The 23292-nt window shown below is 35.1% G+C and overlaps 1 protein-coding gene across 3 annotated transcripts; it reads left to right on the top strand.

Annotated features, from left to right (window-relative positions):
- The first annotated feature begins 217 nt into the window (after positions 1-217).
- Positions 218-8876, top strand: ALG10 (ALG10 alpha-1,2-glucosyltransferase). 3 transcript variants are annotated; one of them, XM_063785777.1, is made up of 4 exons: positions 265-585; positions 1775-1972; positions 3027-3178; positions 3677-8876. In XM_063785777.1, the coding sequence occupies exons 1-4, from the start codon at positions 415-417 to the stop codon at positions 3711-3713; spliced, it is 558 nt and encodes a 185-aa protein (XP_063641847.1). In that variant the 5' UTR covers positions 265-414; the 3' UTR covers positions 3714-8876. The 3 variants fall into 3 exon arrangements, with proteins under 3 accessions (XP_009423890.2, XP_003313875.2, XP_063641847.1); XM_009425615.5 differs by lacking the exon at positions 3027-3178 and having other exon boundaries at positions 218-290; XM_003313827.5 differs by lacking the exon at positions 3027-3178 and having other exon boundaries at positions 243-585.
- The last annotated feature ends 14416 nt before the right edge of the window (positions 8877-23292 follow it).

Genomic DNA, 23292 nt, shown 5'->3' with positions numbered 1-23292 from the left:
AACGTCGCCACCTTCTGGTAAGTGATGGAAATGAGCAGGAAAAAAGATCCAAGCTAAGAAGCGTTTTTTTTTTTTTTTTTTTTTTTTTTTTTTTCCTAAGCAGCAAGCCACGCACCTCCCGCGCTGGCGAAATCCGAGACCCGCCCTTTCCGGAAGTTTTGACACTTTGTGCGCCCCGGGCAATGCGATTGAGAGGGTAATCATCCGGTCCGTTATCTAAACCCGTCACTCCGGGAAACAGCGACCCGATCTTTCCGGATCCGCGCTCTCCCAGCATCCTTTGCCTTCCGGTATGTGGCCCCGTCTGGCTAGTCCTGCCTAGCGCGCCCATTTCGAGCCCAAGTTTCCAGCTCGGGTTTCCAGGCTCAGAATTTTCCAGGAGTGGGTTCTTGGGCAGTGGCTGTGGGAGCTGGAATGGCGCAGCTAGAGGGTTACTATTTCTCGGCCGCCTTGAGCTGTACCTTTTTAGTATCCTGCCTGCTCTTCTCCGCCTTCAGCCGGGCGCTGCGAGAGCCCTACATGGACGAGATCTTCCACCTGCCTCAGGCGCAGCGCTACTGTGAGGGCCATTTCTCCCTTTCCCAGGTGGGGTCCCCAACCTGTCCCCACCCCAGGAGAGGCCTGAGAGGTCCCAGCGTCCCCAGCTCCTCCCATCCTTAGACTTAACTCGTCCCGTTCCACCCCCTCAAGCCTCAGAACATGAAAGAAACTGGGTATAGTCTTTTGTTCCTGTCTCTGAGATCTGTGAAATATTTATTAAATGAATGAATAAACAGCAGATCTGTCCTCCAGGAAGGAGTGATCTGGGAGAATACTCAGTGGGGAACTGAGCGCTCCTCTTGGCAGCTGACGATATCGATCCCACTTTGTCTTTCCTTGTCTTAGGATTAAAGGCATTCGGGTGCTCCTTGGAAATACCAGAAAACTTTCCTTTAGCTCACCTGTCAAGCACCTCACTGTGCATTTTAGGGGTGGGATAGGGTGGACTGGAGGGATCTTCAGCTACCAAAAAGTGACAATTTATAATCACAAATTCCTTCCCTGGATATTTTTAGTGAACTGTTAACTGGATAAACTGGCAACCAGTCAAGTCACATCATTTTTGAGTATATATTTGACTGTGCAAGTAGGTACATATAAATATCAAAATAAGCATCCCCTGCTTCTCTGGTGACACAATATAGGGTACTGGCTAGAAATATAAAGTCTGTTTTAGAGAAAGATCTGATCTTAAATCTTGGTGCTGTGATTTACTAGTTTTGTGATCTTGGAGATGTTCTGAGTTTCAGAAATTCAGGTTATTCATCTGCAAAATGACAATAATCTTTACTATAGGGCATACTGTAACGTTAATACAGAGGGTTTGGCACAATTTCTGTCTCAGTTTATGTTAGCTGTCATCATGGAGCCTGTGGTCCAAATGTTTTCCTAAACTTAGAGTCCCAAACAATGTTTCCATGCTTTTAAAAACTGGAACATTTGCAGTTTATTTATCAAAATAAAGGCCTTTAAAGAACATTTCTTGGAAAATAGAAATAGATTTTAAGTTGTTGTTGTTTATTGGTTGCTGCTACCTGAACCATCACTAAGCTGGTCCGGGGGCAAAAAATAAGAAAAACGAATCCTGTTCTGCCAAGGACTTACTTAATCTTGTCATAGACTAACTTCTCAAAATTTCTGATTGTTGCTGGAGATGAGACTTGGACTTGACATATTTGTGCCTGTCTTGTTCCTATTACCTCTTGCTTTTACTTCATTTTCTTTCATTTTAAAGTGGGATCCCATGATTACTACATTACCTGGCTTGTACCTGGTGTCAGTTGGAGTGGTCAAACCTGCCATTTGGATCTTTGGATGGTCTGAACATGTTGTCTGCTCCATTGGGATGCTCAGATTTGTTAATCTTCTCTTCAGTGTTGGCAACTTCTATTTACTATATTTGCTTTTCCGCAAGGTACAACCCAGAAACAAGGTATGTTTCAAAATACTTAATTACAAGTTTATGTGTAGTCAGGTCCACAATTACAATGAATTAGTTTTATGAGATTTGGTGAAAAATGTCTTTAACACTTTGTAACTTTGTATTTTTGTATATTATGTAAAGGTAAACTTAAATCCTCCATCTCCATTTTAGAATAAATTCGTATTTAAATACTTGAATAACTTATTTGTAAAATCTGAAGTAAATATTTGTTAAGTGAGTCAAACCAGTTCAATAAATACTTACTGAACTTATTCCATGTGCTAGGGACTGGGACTACAGAGATAAATGAGGCAGTCTTTTTCTTGTAAAACGTATATATTCATTAGGGAAAACAGACTTTACCTGAGGACTTTTGATGTGATAACAGTGCAGGCCCTGGAGGTAGATTGCCTGGGTTAGAATTCTCTCCCTGCCACTTAACCAGTTTTGTTACCATAGACAGGTTAACCCTTAGTGGCTCCATGTCTTCATCCATTAAATAAGAATAACAATAGAATCTGCCTTATAGAACTGTTATAAAGGAACAAAGAAACTTAATAAATGGAAGATGCTTCGAATAGTGCCAGAGATATAGTAAGGGCTTAGTAAATATTAACTCTAATAATTATTTTTAACCTTAAGAGATGATTTCAGTAGTGTCAGTTATGATAGAGTGGTAAACATAAGATGCTATGAGGATACAGAGAAGGAGCAGGGGAACACTTACTGCTTTTCTCGGAGGGAGGGGAGTATGTGGCATTCGGTAAGTCCTCACAGAGAAGATGGTACCAGAGCTGAGTCTTGATGAACGGATAGGGCTGTGTAGGGTGGGGAATTAATCCTGGGGAGACAAACAACATAAGAAAAGGAAGAAAGGCATTGAACAACGAGTTGCAGGGAATTGGTCTTGGAATTACAGGATTAAAAAGTAGAGGGATGTAAGGCTAGAGAAGTAGGTCATGAATGCCCTTATATGTCACAGAGAGGACTTTGAACTTTAGCATGTAATGTAAAGAACTTAATTTTAATCAAGGAAATGGCATGGTCTGATTTGGTGATTTAGATTAAGTGGAGTATACAATTCAAGAACATAAGAACACTTTCAAATTCTGAAACAGCATGTCAGAAAGGCCAAAAGAAGATATATAACTTTAGACTGGCTCACTTTTCAGAAAAATACCTGTTATTTCATCATGAAAATTTCATCTTGAAAAAGTAAGTCTGGGTATGGTAGTATACCATATGCATGTTTATATTCTCCCTTGTGTAGAGTTATGAAGGATTTCCTTAAAGGAAAGTGGTTCATTATGGCTAAGTGAATACTTACTGAAGGCACTAAAACATAAGCTCAGGGAAATGGAGCCAGCACCGTGTCCTATTTATCTCCATAGTCCACATAGAACTTAGTTGGTATCTTGCACTCAATAACTCCTTAACTAATCATTGCCTGATTCCAGTTGTGTTAAGCTATAGAAGATTTGGCATACACATGGTCTCCAAACTGATAGGTATACATAAAAAGTACCAGGAAGTGTTCTTATAAATGTATATTGTGTTTTTTGCAAAGCCAGAGATAAGATTAATATTGATTAATTTTATTTAAAGAAGGTTTGAGTAGTTGAGTAGTTTTTAAATAAATTTCTTCATTAGGTAAGCAGAAATAGCATTTTTTGTCATGAAAATAATTTTATCTGTGTTTTTTCTTCCTCCAAGGCTGCCTCAAGTATCCAGAGAGTCTTGTCAACATTAACACTAGCAGTATTTCCAACACTTTATTTTTTTAACTTCCTTTATTATACAGAAGCAGGATCTATGTTTTTTACTCTTTTTGCGTATTTGATGTGTCTTTATGGAAATCATAAAACTTCAGCCTTCCTTGGATTTTGTGGCTTCATGTTTCGGCAAACAAATATCATCTGGGCTGTCTTCTGTGCAGGAAATGTCATTGCACAAAAGTTAACGGAGGCTTGGAAAACTGAGCTACAAAAGAAGGAAGACAGACTTCCACCTATTAAAGGACCATTTGCAGAATTCAGAAAAATTCTTCAGTTTCTTTTGGCTTATTCCATGTCCTTTAAAAACTTGAGTATGCTTTTGCTTCTGACTTGGCCCTACATCCTTCTGGGATTTCTGTTTTGTGCTTTTGTAGTAGTTAATGGTGGAATTGTTATTGGCGATCGGAGTAGTCATGAAGCCTGTCTTCATTTTCCTCAACTATTCTACTTTTTTTCATTTACTCTCTTTTTTTCCTTTCCTCATCTCCTGTCTCCTAGCAAAATTAAGACTTTTCTTTCCTTAGTTTGGAAACGTAGAATTCTGTTTTTTGTGGTTACCTTAGTCTCTGTGTTTTTAGTTTGGAAATTCACTTATGCTCATAAATACTTGCTAGCAGACAATAGACATTATACTTTCTATGTATGGAAAAGAGTTTTTCAAAGATATGAAACTGTGAAATATTTGTTAGTTCCAGCCTATATATTTGCTGGTTGGAGTATAGCTGACTCACTGAAATCAAAGTCAATTTTCTGGAATTTAATGTTTTTCATATGCTCGTTCATTGTTATAGTTCCTCAGAAACTGCTGGAATTTCGTTACTTCATTTTACCTTATGTCATTTATAGGCTTAACATACCTCTGCCTCCCACATCCAGACTCATTTGTGAACTGAGCTGCTATGCAGTTGTTAATTTCATAACTTTTTTCATCTTTCTGAACAAGACTTTTCAGTGGCCAAATAGTCAGGACATTCAAAGGTTTATGTGGTAATATCAGTGATATTTTGAATTGTGAAAATGGACTTAATAATTAGACCATTTCTACAAAGAACAACTGAATAGGTGGAAAACATGGAATTTCTTTTAGGTGCAGTGGTGGTCCTCAAATTACATTAGTTTTTTAAATATATATTTTAAACATATGTAAGAAATTAAGTGGCAAAGAACTGAGAAAGCTTAAGACGTGCTTCAAAAGCCTGAAAAATGGAAAAATAAAATTGTTTTCAGATATCTCATATCACTCTCATAATGTTGGCCCCTTAAAAAGCTTGGGAATGTTTTGTATGTACAAGTTTATTAAAACTGGGTATGCTTCGTATTACTGGAATGAATTTATTCTCTTCAGAGAGAAATATTAGGTTAGTGCAAAAGTAATTGTGGTTTTTGCCATTGAAAGTAATGGCAAAACCACAATTACTTTTTTACCAACCTAATAACAATGTATTAGCAAATATTTACAAATGGTCAGGTGATATTCTTGATTGAAAAGTTGCTTAACATTTCAGTAAATATAATTTTAATTCTAAGTCAAAATACAAATGCATAGATAGTAAATGATAAAGTAGAGACTCATATGTGCCTGTCTAGGCATCAAATTGTTGGTTATTGTTTACAATCTAGAAATGATGAAGCTCTTTCACTAATTCCTAATATGAAATGTGTGATGGCCAAAGACAAATTGTGTTGATTATAATCCTTTAAAAGGGGGATTTCCTTTCTGAAATACATATTGTATTAGCTTCCCAGGGCTTCCATAACAAATGACCACAAACTTGGGTGCTTACAACAATTTTCCTCACAGTCTGGAGGCCAGAAGTCTAAAATCAAAGTGTCAGCAGAGTTGGTTCCTTCTGGAGGCTCTAAGGAAGAATCCATAAACAGACATTCTATGTCTGTTTCCTAATATCTTGTGGCTGTCTGCAATTCTTGGAGTTCTTTGGCTTCTGGACAAATCTTGTCCAAGTTTTGCAGACAGCAGTCTTCACTCCAGTCTCTGCCTCTGTGTTCACACGGCCTTTCCCTCTGTCTTCTCTTCATTACCTTTTAAGGACAGTGTCTTTGAATGTAGGGCCCACCCTGATCTAGGGTGATTGTGTCTGGAGACCCTTAATTATGTTTACAAAGACCCATGTTCCAAGTAAGTTTGTATTCACATGTTCTGAGTAGACATTGTCTCTTCGTGGGATACTTTGCAGTCCATGACAGTTACTAAAGGACATTTTAGGATAGTCTTCATATGATTGTTAGGAGACTACCTTTTTAGATTTTTTTTATTATATATCAAATTATAGTTGTATATACTTATGAGATACAAAGTGGCATTATGATTTTTGAATATAATGTGGGATTAAATAAAGCTAATCTATCCATCACCTCAAATATTTGACATATTTTGTGATGAAAACATTTGAAATTTACTCTCAACAGTATTGAAATGTACAGTGCTTAATTATTAGCTGTATTCACCATGTTGTGTAATAGATCTAAAAAAAGTCAAACATGCTCCTTCTATCTAATTGAGGCTTTGTATCTTTTGATTATCATCTCCCCATTCCCACATCCCCGGCCTCTAGCAACCATCATTCTTTCTCTACTTCTGTGAGTTTAATTGTTTTAGATTACACAAATAAGTGAGATCATGTGGTATTTGTCTTTCTGTGCTTGGCTTATTTCACTTACCATAGTGTCCTCCAGGTTCATCCATATTGTTGCAAATGACACAATTTCTACCTTTTTAAAGGCCAAATAGTATTTTATTGTGTATATATGCCACATTTTCTTTATCCATTCATCCATTGATGGACATTTAGGTTGATTGAATAACTTGGTAATTGTGACTTGTCTGCAGTGAACGTGGAGTGCAGACTTCTCTTTGACATACGGATTTCAAGTCTTCTGGATAAATGCCCAGAAGTGGGATTGTTGGATCAGGAGATAATATCTTAGCCGATACCTTTTAAATAACTCTCAGTATCTTTACTGAGAGGTTAAAAAATAAGTGACTTCTGAGGTAATATAAAGCTAAAGGTGACTAGTGTTTGATTCCATTATCTATTTAAAAAAATGTCAGAATTGAAAGTTAAGAAATCATTTGGTCTGACCTTATTTTGTAGATTAGGGAACAACTGCTGGGGTAGGATTATTTTGTGTTACTTTTTGAATTTTGTGTTTATTATTTTGAGTGTATTTTTTGGGTTGTCATTCCATTATAGGAAAGTATTATTTGGGCATGTTAAATTTGACATGTAAACTTAGAATTATGAATAGAACACTTCTTTTAACATAATTTTATGTTTCCAAACTTTAAAAGTAGCTATAAGTGAACAAATTACTTTCCCCTCAATGTCAAATTTTGTTTCTCTGAGTTTTAAGTAATGATTCTACATTTACAAATATAAAATTGTGTGTAGGTGAAAATCACAAGTATAATTTGAATGATAAATACAGACCATTTTTTGGTTGTACTCTAGTACTCAGAAAATAGAGTTGCATTAGTTATAACAGTGATTGTAGAAAAACGTGTTTTACCCAGACTTTTTAAAAATTAGATGAGAGAGGACACTCAGAGAAATTATACTTTTGTCATTAATTTACTATAATGGAGAACTAAATCCGAGAAGTCAAAATTGAAAAAAGAATGTATAATTTAGGGAAAATAACTTTTTGTCTGATAATATTAACACAAGGATTTTGTATTTAGGAATACTTCTGAGAGGAGAAGCTTCCACTCTGATCTAGTCTGGCAAAATTGAGGAAAATATTCTACCCTGTAATTAAAGAAAACTGCTCTTTGGAGGGATCACTGTTCTAGATTTTTTTTTTTTTTTTTTTTTTTTTGAGGAGAAGTCTCGCTCTTGTCCCCCAGGCTGGAGTGCAATGGCTTGATCTCGGCTCACTGAAACCTCCACCTCCCGGGTTCAAGCAATTCTCCTGCCTCAGCCTCCCGAGTAGCTGGGATTATAGGCACCTGCCACCACGCCCGGCTAATTTTTCCTATTTTTAGTAGAGACGGGGTTTCACCATGTTGGCCAGGCTGGTCTCGAACTCCTGACCTCAGGTAGTACACCCGTCTCGGCCTCCCAAAGTGCTGGGATTACAGGCGTGAGCCACTGTGCCCAGCTGTTCTAGTTCATTTTTAAGTGTTGAGTCCCTGCTGTTTTAAGAGATGTTTTGGTGAAAATCTACATTCAGAGAGAAACAGATTAATCTTCCACATTTTTAAAAAAATACATAAAATATAGTACTTGGCATTTTAAGAAAAGAATGCCATGTATTAAAAGGTGCTATTTTCAACTGTTTATTATTTTAAAACAGGAATGCTTATCAATACTTTTGAATTTAAGATAAATGTCTTGGTTAAATTTTCTAGGCAGTTCAAAGATGGCCATTTGCTGGTGAATTTTCCAAAATAGGTAACAGATAAAATGATTATGTAAGAACTTGGCACAACAGATCCTTTTGCCTTTAGTTGTTCAAGAAATGATACCAAACTCAAAGTCATTCACTTGAAACAACTGAGAAGACCATTCTTAGGTGTTTAGATCCTTGCTTTTAGAAATATTCTTAGTTATATTTGTGTTTTTAAGAGTTATTGAGTGGATTTTTTTCATGAATTTTTAAACATTAGACTTAGCTGAATTGATTAAAATAAGGTGATTATGAAAAAAATGTTGCCCTGCTTGAGGGCATATGGAGCCCTACAGTTACCGTTACTAAAGTCTGTGAGTATGTCTATTTTGAAAAGTGTCATAAAAAGATCTAGTCCATAAATCGTTATAGGTTCAGTAATACATCATTTTGAACTGATTCTATCTTCTGTGAAATTCTAGAGATATGTTATCTTTAGGTAAATTAGTAAGATTTCAGGTATGCTGTGAATTTTGTTACGTTTATGTTTTCCATTAATGGATAGTCAGAAATCTTTTGAACTGCGTCTGACTATATTTAAATGATTTGGAAAGATAGTATCTCTCAGTTTAAACATAGCATCTCATTTTGGCAAGATACATTATTTTAGCTGTCTGGACTATTCTTTGCCTTCTTAGAGTTATTTCTGAAATGTGCATAGCCAGTCATAAACTACTTTGTATAAATAGCCTAATGTAATTTATTTCTAATAAATACACAGCTTAATGAAATGCATTTCTAGTTTGAACTTAATTGCCACTTGGCTTGATATTATTTTCCTTAGAATTGTTGGAAGAGAGGAGAGAGGAAGGGATCTACCATTTTTATTTATACCACCTAAATAGTGGACTGTTATTTTGGACTCACTTTTAAATAAAATATTTATTCATATGAAGAAATACATTTTGTGTTTATTAGGTTAGCAAGCATTTATTATCTTTGAAATAATTGGAATTTCATTAAAAAGTGAAGCAAGTAAGAATTGTGATGTAAATTTGAAAATTTTTAAATGGAAATTTAAATATGACTTAGGAACCATGGGCTTGTAGAAAAAAACAGTTAACATGGGGGTTAAGATTTTTATATTTGGTTGTGGCTCTGGGATCAATAAGGCAAGTGGTTTAGTCTTCAGTCCTCATTTCAGATGAGAATAGTATTTGTCCAAACTCTAGTCAGTGTCTGATTGGTATGTGTATAACCTTATTTTAAAAAGGATTCATCCCTGCCATATACTCATAATATTTATAAGTATGTCATATGATAAATATTGAGTAAATATATACTGAATGAAGTTTTTAGTATAGAGTGAAGTGAATAGAAAAAATATCCATATAACCGTGGCTAATTTTAGGAAGTAAATCATGTTTCATAATAAGAGTCATCCTAAACATTTTTCTGCATAATTTTCTGACCCAGGGTTAAAAATTTTTATTTGCTTTAGTGAAAGTTTGTTCAACTCACAGGCCTCATGTAGCCCAGGATGGCTTTGAATGCGGCCCCCAACACAAATTTGTAAACTTTCCTAAAACATGATGAGATTTGTTATGATTTTTTTTTTTTTTTGATCATCAGCTATCATTAGTGTTCATGTATTTTATGTGTGGCCCAAGACAGTTCTTCTTCCAATATGGCCCAGGGAAGCCAAAAGATTGGAGACCCCTGCTAGCATTTAATGCTTATACACATATTTACTTATAAATATGTTGTTTCTTTGATAGGATATGATTTCAACATAATTATGGTTTATTTAAAATAAGAAAAATAAATAACTTTCAACCATTAAGAGGTTATAAGACTTTAAAGGGAAAGTTTCTTTAATAGGGTATAATTTCAAAATAATTGCTTTTTATTTAAAATAAGAAAAATCATTAAACTTCAACCAATAACAGGTTAAAGAATTTAAGGATAAAAGACATTTCAACTAATTACAAATACTTTGTTTTTTTTTTAGTTGGGCTACATTTTACCACTCTAGGAATAGCTGTTAATTATTTTTTATATAGGGTATTTTTATGTATTTAATGTTGACAACTGACGTTTCCAATATGCAAAAACTTGCGTAACTGAGAAAATTATAATAAAAATAGAGATTGAGAATATATTTTTAACATATATCCATGAGTCAACACTAATATTTAATATTTGGGATTTGAAAAATTATTTCTGGGGTAAGAAATTTTGTCACAATATAATATCTGTATATTGTGCTTTTTTTAAGAGAGAAGTTTTTGATGAATTGAATGTTAATTAAATTTTATCTCAGCATATCACCATCAGACCAAAAGATACAGTATTTTTCTAACAAGGAAAAGAAAATACATACATATATGTGTTTATATATACAAATTTGTATATATGTAATGTATGTGTGTGTGTATACATATTAATTTCCTCTTTTTTTTTTTTTGTAAGACTTGAGACAGGGTGTCAGTATGTTGCGTGGGCTGGTTTCGAACACCTGCCTCAAGTGATCCTCCCACCTTGGCCTACCAAAGTGCTGGGATTTACCATGAACCACTGTGCCAGCTTCCAACAAGAAAATTATTAAATATATTGGTTTTTCACAGTGAAACTTAATTCAGTTTAGTTGAACCATATATGTGTGTGTACGGCATATACAAGATGAAAAAGAAAAGGAGGAAAAATAATAATGATGGTTGCCATCATTCATTGAACACCTGTAATGTTTTAGGCATTATACTAGCTGATTTACAAATATTGTCTCATTTGATGCTACATTTATATTTCTATGAGGTAGATGTTGATTTCTATTTGACTGCTGAAGAAACTGAAAGTCAGGCAGATCAGGTGATTTGCCCAAAGTCCACACTGTCACTAAATGAACATAGATTGGTATGACTCCCAAGCCTGTGAGTTTTTGACCATCATATTCTGCCTCACTATGAAAAGTTTATTTAAATTAATTTTTTTTTTAATCAAAAGAAGTAGTATATGGAGAGAGAGGTGAAAATCCATGTTTGCTCTCTGCAGTTTCCAGACCATTCATGGCATGTTATTTTTGTACTGGATATAGTCATTTTTTAAAATGCTACAAACTGTTCAAAAGAGCATGAACAACATGATAACTCCTTATAATTTTGTTGTAAGATAAATGGCTAAAAGTATGTGGGATGTTTAATTTGGATAAGTGGAAATTCTATCACTTGATAAACTCTCTTGAAGAATAATTATTTGAAAGATTGGACTTAATTCTGTATTGCCTGAAGTGTAAATCAGAGGTCAACAATTAGATTGCAAATTATGAAAAGCATAACTTTTCTAATTGTTTAGTCTTTTTAGAGAAACAAGCCCAGGAAAAAAGTAAGATTCTCATTCATTGGAGATAAGATTTCTATTTATCAAAGATACTTCAGAAGAGTTAGATAGCAAGTAGGTAAAATGTCTTTTAAAGGTATATGACATCTTTAAAGCTCTGTGATTTTTAAATTCTTAATTTTGTTACAGCTAATTTTTTAAAAATTAATTGCTGAGTCATGGTCAAGTATTTCTGATGACTTACATGCTGTCTTTGATACATTTTAAGTTTCTAAACCAAAACTACTATTTAATTCTGTTACCCTGTTTTAGAAAAACATTTGAGTTATACAACTTACTAAAAGGTATTTTAGCGGTGATGTTTTGGAGCACTAGTCATATAGTGTTTAACTTATTTTCTATTTTTTATCCTTCTATATTAGTGAAATTACTTCTCTTTGAAGTTTTCCCCCAGTGATAAAAAAAGGCTGAGCACTATCTGTAAAAATTTTTAAGGTGGTGTCCACTAGGTGGAGATATTGTGCTACATTTCCAAGTGTTGTAATTAAACTTTTATTAGTCTGAATTAAACTCTTTTATTTTTTATAATCATTTATATCTATTTATCATAATGTTATTCAAATGTTTCCTGAGTTGTATGAAGCTAAGATACAGGTAAAAACAAAACAAAACAAAACAAAAACCTCACTTTGTGTTTTGTAATCATTAGACAATTTAACCTAATATATCTTCCCATATGATATGATCTTTTCATATGGCATACTTCATTCATATGACATAGTTAGAATCTTTTCCCACAAACAATGAGTGATGATATCTCATTTGAAAACTGGTGTAACATTGTATCAGCCACTGTTATAAAGTGATTTACCCATGTTAGTCTCATAACAACTCTATGAGATCAGTACCGTACACATGGGGAAACTTAGTATAGAGAGGTGAAGTATTTTTTCCAAGATTACAAAATAACTGTCTGAGCTGGGATTCGTAACCAGGCAGCCTGACTCCAAAATCAATATTCTTAACTCTATTGTTATGATGGAGAAAGGCATGAAGTCTACCTTCAAATTCATGGCATTTTAGAAGGAAAAATTGTCACAAATAATGTGATTATACTTCCTAGTTTTATAGGTCAGAAAAATGAAGTCCACACTAATTTTGCCTCTTCCACAAGGAGATAGATTCTCATCTACCATTGTGTCTTTTGTTTCTGTTTTTGTCATCATACCTCAAATTGATATATGTTGTAAATATGAATTTAAGGAAGTAAAAAACAAAACAACTCAGGGCTGGAGCCTTCAGCCATATTAATATACATTGACATAAAGACCTTTGTTTTAATATGAATGATTCCAGTTACCAAATGGAGAAATAGTTGTTTGAAAATTAATATTTAGCTTCTCAAAAGAGACTCCTATTTGGAAGCAAATTGTTGGTTAAACAGGACATACTTTAGATTTTTGAAAAATTCTCTGTGGAATAACAATCTCTTATTTTTAAGAATGTATGAATATGTGTTCTATATGCTTTTAAGTTATGTATTACATACTGTTCTCTAAAATGGAAATGTTTATTTGGCTTCTAAAAGTCATTTGTGAGTTCATGTTATTTAAAACTGCTTTTCAGTCAACTTATTCTTTATAAAAAAAGTTTTTTCAAATAGCATGTTTTTATTTCATTTCTAAATAAATTCATGTTTGATAATATTTTATAATGTATTATGTCTAACACATTTTCTTATCCTAAGCCAAGTATTAGAAGCTTTGTATTTCCCTCACACTGTCCAGTTAGCCATTTTCCCCTGTCTACCACCTACCTAATCCTAAGCTTTATTAGTCATTTTAAAATAGAACCAAATCTTTTTAAATACCTGTGATGTGTGCTCATAACTAGCCTGGGTGTCTGTATAATCTTCCTTTTATTCTCATAATAATAGAAAGCAGTTAAATTACTGGCTGATCACCTTGAACTTGTGGGGGCTTGGGTTTCTTTTTTAGGCTAGGTCTGTAGGAAGCTCAGAGTATTTACCAAACACGTCTAACTTGGCAGGGTTCAAGCCCCAGTCTTTGGGTCTTGTGGTGAAAAAAAGAAAGTGGTCCTTACTCTGTGTTTGCAGACTTCCAGCTCTTACTTTCCACTGGGTGTCTTCGAGTTTCTCCCATCATATGCAGCTCAGAGGTCAGCCTAGGACTTATACACAGATTTTGGGATTCCCTTCTTCTGTGACTCCCTCTTTTCTGAGATTTCTCCTAATTCACAGCTACTCTAGCAGTCCTGAATTCCGTCCTTTCACACCTCAAACCAATCATATTGTACCTTTCTAACTAGGGTGTGCCCTCTGAGGGAAAAGTCATATAAACATGGATCGCACCCAGTGAGATCTTTCAACTGAGGCCATCCAGTTCCTGCCTTCTTTTGTTTACTCTTCAATGTTTCCAAAAAGATTTTTCCCCTTTTAAATGAGTCAATCTAGTGGAAAGCTAATATAATAAAAGCTCCTCTGCCATGACCTGCCTAGGAACCTTGTCTTGATTGTAGTTAACATGTGTTATGTGTAGTCTGTTTATTAGATAAGGAAGTTGTGGGTATTACTTTTGGTTTTGAGAAACTAAAACGGAGAGTTCCTGAAAATAGTTTAGGTGGCAAGAGTAAGTTTTTGGAATATGGACTTCTGTATTAGCCCATTCTCATGCTGCCAATAAAGACATACCCGAGACTGGGTAATTTATAAAGGAAAGAGGTTTAATGGACTCATAGTTCCGCATGGCTGGGGAGGCCTCACAATCATGGTGGAAGGTGAAGGAGGAGCAAAGTCACATTTTACATGGTGGCAGGTAAAGAGAATGCTTACGCAGGACAACTCCCATTTATAAAACAATTGGCTCTTGTGAGACTTACTACCAGGAGAACAGTATGGGAAAGACCCACCCCCATGATTCAGTTACCTCCCACTGGGTCCCTTCCACGACACCTGGGAATTATGGGAGCTAAAATTCAAGATGAGATTTGGTTGGGGACACAGCCAAACCATATCAACTTCTAATATGGTACTCTAACAAAGTCTGTCATAGTATTTGTTATTAAATGCAATGACAACTTGAGGGAACCTTGTGTGAAAAACATGGTATCAAGAAACACAAAAGTGACCTACTCCAGACAAGATGAACTCACCTAATGGGGGCTAACTAATGCAAAGTACAACATGATTATCACTGAGGAAGAATATAAGAGCTAGGGTGTTTACATGAGAATAGAAATCACATCATCTGGCGGAAGGGACAAAGACATACTTCATGGAGAAATTCACATTGGAGATTATTTGTATGGAAACCTGTGGAGACATTGCAGAAAGCATTTCAGGCAGAATAATGTGATGCAAACAAATTACACAGTAAACTAAACTACCATATGGCTGAGAAGCAGGTGGTGACAGTGGCCAACACTTAGGAAGTGCTATGTGACAGGCACCAGTCTAAATTTTGAACATGAATTTATTTAAGCCTCATAGAGATGCCCTAAGGCAAATGCTATTATGATCCCCATTTTTACTGACAAGGAAAATAAGTCATAGGGAATTGAAACAGTTTACAAACAGGAAATGTGGCTCCAGAACATGCCCTCTTAACCAGGGCGCTATACTGATTCCTGCTAAACTTGCATCATCTGATGGCCTGTGCATCCAAAGAACTGAGGTTATTTTTAGGAAGAAAGAACAGTGCTCTGCTGTATACAGTGAGGAGCAAGGAAAGCACATGTCCCACACACAGACCCACAGATAAATGGGTGTGGAGAAAAAAATAGTTATTTAGAGATGATAGCCAGGTTTCAGTTAAAACCAGAAGAATGGCTGTGTGAGACAGGCCCTCCACTCTCCTGTAGATCCTGTTGTAAGTGATGCAGAAGCCAGAGAGAAGGTTGCTCTCCATCGGAAACATGAGGAGTTTCGGAGACCTCCCTAAAATATTTGGCCTGAAAGGGTTTGAAGCCAGGAGGAGAGATGCAGTCTTAGGAGAAACGTTTCATGAGCTGTAACAGGTACCCTATCAGTCTTTCTCAGTAAGTACTGTTCTATGTAATTTTTATATTTTCCTTGCAACCCTATCACTCTCTAAAGGTCTAGTGAAGAAATCAAATTTAGATGAAGAAACCTAGCTTGACCTAGAATCTTCACTGTGTGTGTATGTGTGTGTGTGTGTGTGTGTGTGTGTGTGTCTGTGTGTGTTTGTAATGTATACATTGGGTCTTTGGGCCAAATACACTGTAAGGTTTCAGAGGTATAAACAGGCCCTGGGCTTTGGAGAACCATGGGAGGGGATGATCTTGATCTAAGTCAGTAGTTTTTACTTAGCCACATCTAGAAATCTATGTCTTGGTCATAAATTTTGTTCTTTGAAATGTAGGGAAATGTATCATAAAATGCAGGAAATGCAAGGAAAAGTAACACATTAAAGCTAATTGGTTATTAATATTTTAAGAGCATATGAGAATGTCATATTCTATTCCCTCCAGCTCTCCAACCATATCCCCGACACATACCCACACACTGCCTGCCCGCACGTAAGCACAAGTATTTCTGGGGATCATGAGCATGAGAACTTTAGGGGTATTGCTAGGAAAAGAAGGAAGAGAGTAAGTAGGAAGACTGAAGACAGAGAAAGGAACCACCAGAAAGAGTAGAAAAAAAGAGAGGAATCCTTTCTTCACATACCAATGACTCTAAGAATACCTTTCTCCGTTAAAATAATATCTCATCCAGGAGGCACGTTCAAATGAAATACACGTGGAATACTGATATGAAAAGACAGAAGAATATAATAGGATCTGAGTTGAAAGACCATGCTTATCTCTTCACTTGTACTATAAGAATTTACAGTGATGTTCTTTAGTTGGGGTAACTGTGATGGGCAACGCTGAAACCCTTTATGCCAATTTTGTTTTCAAAATGCATTGTCTTAAATTTTCCCTCAAGGTGGCACTCTTGGACAGCTTTTCCAGTTATTAGTCTGACAGGAACTTGGTACCATTTTACTTACCTTCATAATGTCACAGATGCTAGTGATTTTTTCATTTTTTTAAATGCTTTCTTTGAACATTTTTAGCTTTAAGCAAATATATTTGCTTATTTTTGTCATTGAGCATTTTGAAAACATGTGGTTAGAAGCTTGAAGCAGATAATCATAGCTGCATTCTATTCCCCATAATTAAGAATATGTAAGGCCTGGTACAGTGGCTCACGCCTGTAATCCCAGCACTTTGGGAGGCCGAGGCGGGTGGATCACCTGAGATCAGGAGTTCGAGATCAGCCTGATCAACATGGAGAAACCCTGTCTCTACTAAAAATATAAAATTAGCCGGGCGTGGTGGTGCATGCCTGTAATCCCAAGTACTCTGGAGGCTGAGACAGGAGAATCGCTTGAACCCGGGAGGCGGAGGTTGCGGTGAGCTGAGATCGTGCCATTGCACTCCAGCCTGGGCAACAGAGCGACTCCAACTCAAAAAAAAAAAAAAAAAAAAAAAAAGTATTTAGGGCCGGGCGCGGTGGCTCACACCTGTAATCCCAGCACTTCGGGAGACCGAGGCGGGCGATCACGAGGTCAGGAGATTGAGACCATCCTGGCTAACACTGTGAAACCTCCTCTCTACTAAAAATACAAAAAATTAGCCGGGGGTGGTGGCGGGGGCCTGTAGTCCCAACTACTCGGGAGACTGAGGCAGGAGAATGGCGGGACCCCGGGAGGCGGAGCTTGCAGTGAGCGGAGATCGCGCCACTGCACTTCAGCCTGGGTGACAGAGCGAGACTCCGTCTCAAAAAAAAAAAAGAATATGTAGAAACCTTGATATTTTCTCTTTCTTTCCAATTGGAATACCAGTCAAACCTGGAATTTATAAATAGTTTTAATAAATGTGGAATTTGTTTTATATATATATAGTAATATATAGAGAGTAATAAAAGTATAGTAATGTATATATAGTAATAAAAGGCTTCCAAAAGCTTCTGTATGGGAAATTCTTGTTTCCGTTAATCAGGCCATTAGAAAAGCACCCTGCCATTCTCTGATAGCTGTGCTATAGAGCAGGTTACTTGATAAGGAATGAAAGCAAAGTGATTCTATTTGTTATGTAATGTGAGTGACATGGAAGGTAAATTTTTTAAAATAGTCATGGATTTTAGCTTTCTGAAAGGAATGCAATTTGGAAGTTTCTCCAAATCTCCAAATGGTTTTGAGTTACATATAATGCAACCTGACACCTAGCTTGATGTTTGAATTCTGTGTAGCTAGAAAGTTGATAGACTGGATCTTTTCTGTTTTGTAATGTTTGGTATTATACTGGACCTTTCCTTGTGTTAATTTTTTCTCTTTATTAACATATGAAAAATTCTGTGAACTATTGATCATCCAATGAGATTTTCTCCGTTTCAAAAGACAAATAATGCAATTTGGAAGACTGTAAATTTGTTTGCATGTAATCTGAATCTCTAGATATACTCTAATTTTTTTTCAGTAAATTCTGAGTTAAATGTTTATCGTTACAATGTCAGAGGATTAACTTAATTTTTCTATCTTCCAAATCCAGTTTTCCTCCATCAAGAACAAATTTTCATCGAATTGAAATAATGGTGTAGTTTTTGGAAGAAAACTAGCTTATTATGAGAAATAATTAGCAGGCATCTAAGAAAAAAATTTTAATTGAATTTGGCTTCGTATTTTTTAAGGGCTTTGTAATTTGGGCTTAATATTTGATAAGGGTAAATTAACCAAGATCAAAACCTTTAAAATATTTGAATTGATAACTATTTTGTAATTATTGAAATAACTTTTCTCTAATAAGTAAAGGAGAAATACATTGAACAAAATAACCAGCCAACTTTCTGCTACACACTAAATTTTGATAGACTGTCCTTGTCTAAAATAGTTATTCAGCTATAAATACAGAACACTTGAGCTAGAGTCAGAATACCTGGATTCAAGTCCTGGTTCTGCCATTAGCATGCTGTGTGAACCTAGGAAGGTGAACTTAGGAAGGTGAACCTATTAGATCAAATGAGAAAGGAAAATACATACAAAAAATATTAAATGGCTGTTAATTGCACACTGTGTAAGGTTTATGCATGATTTATTTAATATGACTGAGGCAATACACCAAATAGTTTTATTAACTTTTATCATAATTTTTGTATGATGTTAAATAGTGTTAGATAATTGAATCATTCATTGTTGCTATTTTCAGGAATGTTTTAAAATGGCTTTTTACATCATTTAAAATGTCAGTTCCTTCTTTAACTTAAAAAGACACAGATTTTGGTCACTTTTTTGTATACTTGCTAATTATTACAGTTAATGACCTTGTCTTCCCAAAACAGAGATGTTCTAAAATGTTCTAAATGTTCCATTTGATGTTCTAAAATAAATGTTACATTTGGTACATTATTTAGAATTACATTAGTTGGGCATTTTACCGATGCAAGGAAGAAATACGGAAAGTCATTGAGAGTAGAGAAACATGAGTTAGGAGAGGATATTTTGCTTCCATCTACATAGTCTCTCCCTGGTGGGCCCTAGAACTTTTAGCATTGGAATGTATAGCAAAGCCTCATCAAGAAGTGAGACTTGAGATAAAACTTAAGTTCAAAATATCTACCCTCTTTTTCATCTTCTGTCTCCTTCCTCACACTCAAACCCACAGAGATTCTATTTGGTCTACTCCGGTTCCCACTCACAACACACACAATAGGCTTCCATCTGAGCCATAGTAGGCCTCACTCAATATAACCCATGAATATTTTCCTTTGACTCAGATGCCAATTGATGGTCCTTAGTTATGGCCAGCATAGCAGAATAGGTTACATTAAAAATGTAATTCTCATGTTGCTTCAGCTTTATTTAGAAACAATTCTAGCTGCTCTCATGATAAGGAGGTATGAACAAGAACAATATCCATTGATACAGCCAATATAGCAATATGCCATTTTTATAACAACCAGAAACATTTTAATGTAATAAATACAAGTATATATGTGTGGTTTTATTTTCCCTATTTTTTCTCATGGCTCCCATAAAAATATAATAACTGGACCAATCAATGGTTATTTGCCAAGTACCCGAAGCTCTTCATTTGCAGTTTGCTGTAGCAGTATGCATAATTTAATATGCAATGAAAAGATAAGATATAAAAGGATATATAATGTCAGGAAGCTTTTAATGACATTGCTCTCCTCCTCATAACTGAATATGTTTTTCTGTACTTACAGCCATCATCACACCATTCAAGTTGCTAACTTACTTATCTGTATTTCTTACTAGACTATAAGCTTCATGAATCCAAAGACTGTGTCTGTCACATTCACAAATAGACAGCATATAAACATAGCAAATGTTCAAGAAAGAGCTTTTGACTGACTTAATGAATATGAATAACTAGATGCCCAAGGAGACCAAACTAGAATAATTTTATATTGTTTAAATACAAAACTCTGGTTAAATTTAAGTCTACTAAATTTTAGTCTAGCAACACTGTATGGAGTACTTATTTTCTATTCTTTTATCTGAGATGCAACTACCTTAATGTTCAAAGGCCAATATATTTTTCCACTAGAATGCCTTCCTAAAAGAAAAATAGCAGGGAGGCTATGGATTAGAAGAGAGTCAAGATTTAGATTAACCAATCAATGTGTAGACTTTCCTTTTTTTTTTTTGAGACGGAGTCTCGCTCTGTCTCCCAGGCTGGAGTGCTGTGGCACAATCTCGGCTCACCAATGTGTAGACTTTCTATGGTCACTAACATGACCAAACGATATCAATTTATTCAATTTTTGCAATATTTGTATTATTAATGCTTTGTATTATTAATGCTTTTTTGGAATTATTTGTATTATTAATATACTTATTAATATTTGTATTATTAATGATTTTAATATGTAATATATTATATATTCCTTTTATAGAAATATGTCAGAATATTTATTTAGAAATTTATATATATTTATTATTTAGAAACATTTAACATTTAAAAATAAGTAATGTCCTAAATAAACAATGTAATGTTCTAAATAAACATTTCTTAGAAATATATTTGTATGCGTATGCCCATATGTGCACGTGTGTGTGTGTATGCCAGCTGTAAAAAGAAAATTCTCTACTTTGTATTTTTGATAATTAGAATTATAGTGGTGGTGATTTGCTTTGATATAAAACATTTGACAAACATCACCAGTGAATGTCTGTCTGATGCTATTTAAAATTAAAATATTATCACATATTAATATGTATAGAAAAATAAAGACATGAAAAGAAATCAAGGCTAAAGATAAAAAGCCATTTCTCTTTGCAACATCAGCAGTTGTAGTTGCAGCTCATTTCTCTTTTGCCATTTACCCTGTTCGAAACAATATCCTTTGTCTTGCAGTTATATCGATAAATTCTTCAGGCAGTCAGTTCCAAAGCTGCTCTCTGAAGATGTTGGACCTCTGAGTCACTGAGGTTCAGTTTGAATTTAATGTTTGATGTCATATTGATGCTTTTTAAATTGTGGATCATCATACCTAAATTTTTACCTAGATCTTTCCAAATCTAGGCATATCAAATAATATTAAAAAGCTAGCATTTATTTTGATCTCATTTGTTTTCATAATTATATTGCTTGGTGTGATAGTGATTTTTTGCTGTTTTTTTTTTTTTGGCTGATATCAAGGAAGGGATGCTTTTTTATCCACATAAATAAGCAAGACCATTATTGGATGCCATCTACCCACATTACTGTCTGACCCTGAAGACAAATACAGTCAACTCACTTATGTGGGTGGACAGTGTTCATTTATGTTATCCACCTTGCTAATTAAAAATAGGGAAATCTTATACATAATGAAATAGTTCTTGTGCTTCTCAAAAACATGATTTAATTTGCACTGATTTACTCATACATGATTTGGTATAGCAGTTTATTATCCTTACTAAGCACTTCTATAGAATTTTACATTCAAAATCATTATCTTGTTTTTGCTTTTATAGAACACAACATAAAGTGAATATCAACAAATTTATAATTACAAACTGAATAGCAATAATCATTATAGTTTAAACAACTATTTACAACTAGTACAATATTTATACAAATATTGTATTATATAAATAAAACAACAACTATTCAGCTCATAGCTCTGTTGGTCAGAAATTTGGACTGGGCTAAACTGCGTGATTTTCTGCTGGTCTCAGTCACACCTACAAGTTCAGCTAAACCATTTTGCATGTCAAAGCAAAGGAGTGTGACCACCTATTGACTGAGGGTGTTGGGAAGCCTGGACTATATGTGTCCAACTTGCTAGCCTGGAAATTTTAACATGGTAGCCTTGTCAGCAGTCCCAAGAGGATCAAGAAAGGGCAAACCACAATATACAAGTAGTTTTCAAGTTGCTGCTTGTTTTATGTTTGCCACTGTTTCACTGGACAAAGTAAATCACATAGCCAAGTCCAGTCACCATGCAAGGGTACCACCAATGGGCTTGCATGAAGAGGGAAGAATTCGTAGTTGCTTTTTAAGTCAGCCACAGATGGATTTTGGGGAAACTGATTCATGGATTCCTACTTTGCTGTCTTTTTAAAAATATTCATTTATTATAATTAGAATTGATATTAGACAGCAGTTGGTAGCTTAGACAGCAGGTATTTCTGCTCTCTTATGCTGCCATGTTGTGAGAACTGGACATTTAGCTCACCTTCATGATGTTATGTACTTTAATATGTGAATTTACTCATTCTCAACTTTTCCTTATTAGTTCATGTACTATTTTTTTGGTTCATCAGTTGAGAACTCTGATACTTTTAGGCATTGGCCTCAGATATGCTATGTATCATTAAATTATGTGATTCAAAGTCCTGCAAGAATAAAAGAATAATCTCAGCCATAAGTCTTGAACTTTGTTATAAAAGAGTAGATTGCAACTGTCACCAGAATCTTAAATTTTCCTCTTAGGGCATTTTAAATGATTAACATACCGAACTTCTTAGTAAATAGTTGGTTTTATGTATAAGTAAGAATCCAAAATAGTCCCTGTGTGGGTCTACCTTTATTTAAATGATTTTTCTGTGTTCTGAATATTGTGGAGTCTTCTATTTGGAATTATTGTTAGAATTCTGAAGTCCCACTTTGGGGGAAAAAATTATTCATTCCAGAGCCATAGACAACCTGTTTCTTTTTCTGTGATTTCTTCCCTTCCTACTTCACTTTCATGAGTTCATCCTATGTCATCTTTCTCTCCCTCCCAATGTCAAAGGCCCTGAGGAAAGGGCCTGGTGAAATGGACTCTGGAGTTAGACTGAGGCCCAACAGCCTAACAAGCCTTAAGTAAATGTGTGATCTTTCTGCCTGTTTCATCCAGGTGTCACTAACTTAGTCCATGTTCCAGCGATGACCTGTTACTTCTACGTAACAGAAAAATAACCCCAACTTAAGTACAAACAAAATAAAATGAAAAGGAATTTATTGGGGAATCAGAGAAACAGCTATAAAGTTTTAAGCCCTTCCTAGAGCCTCAGGGCTAGAACTGGCCCTCAGAATATTTTTCCTTGTCTTTATTTCTCTTTGACTGTTGGCTTTTCCTCTCCTACTACAGGCAGATTCTTCCATTGAGTCAGGAATAATGACCAACAGGATCCCTATGCTCATATCAGCTTAGCAGTCATTAAGGAAAGAAGGATTAGGACTGAGTTTCTTTCTTTCATTACCTTTGATTACTCTGGTTCCAGAGCCAAAAAAGCCTTTGTTATCTTTAAATACAAGTGAAATACTACTGAATTTTACTGCATGGCAGATACAGTTCTATGAGGTTTCCATGATTAAGTAATTTAATCCTCACAGGAACTATTACAGATAATC

Source organism: Pan troglodytes, chromosome 10 (assembly GCF_028858775.2).
Source record: "Pan troglodytes isolate AG18354 chromosome 10, NHGRI_mPanTro3-v2.0_pri, whole genome shotgun sequence".
NCBI lineage: Eukaryota > Metazoa > Chordata > Mammalia > Primates > Hominidae > Pan > Pan troglodytes.
Note: the sequence above shows the minus strand (reverse complement) of the source record. Positions and strands in the feature narration are given on the sequence as shown.

Excerpts from the sequence above, each read along its gene's own strand:
- ALG10 (XM_003313827.5), top strand. The coding sequence starts at position 415 with ATGGCGCAGCTAGAGGGTTACTATTTCTCGGCCGCCTTGAGCTGTACC. Across the intron at positions 586-1,774 it reads GCCATTTCTCCCTTTCCCAG|TGGGATCCCATGATTACTAC; the intron begins GTGGGGTCCCCA and ends TTCATTTTAAAG. Across the intron at positions 1,973-3,676 it reads AGGTACAACCCAGAAACAAG|GCTGCCTCAAGTATCCAGAG; the intron begins GTATGTTTCAAA and ends TCTTCCTCCAAG.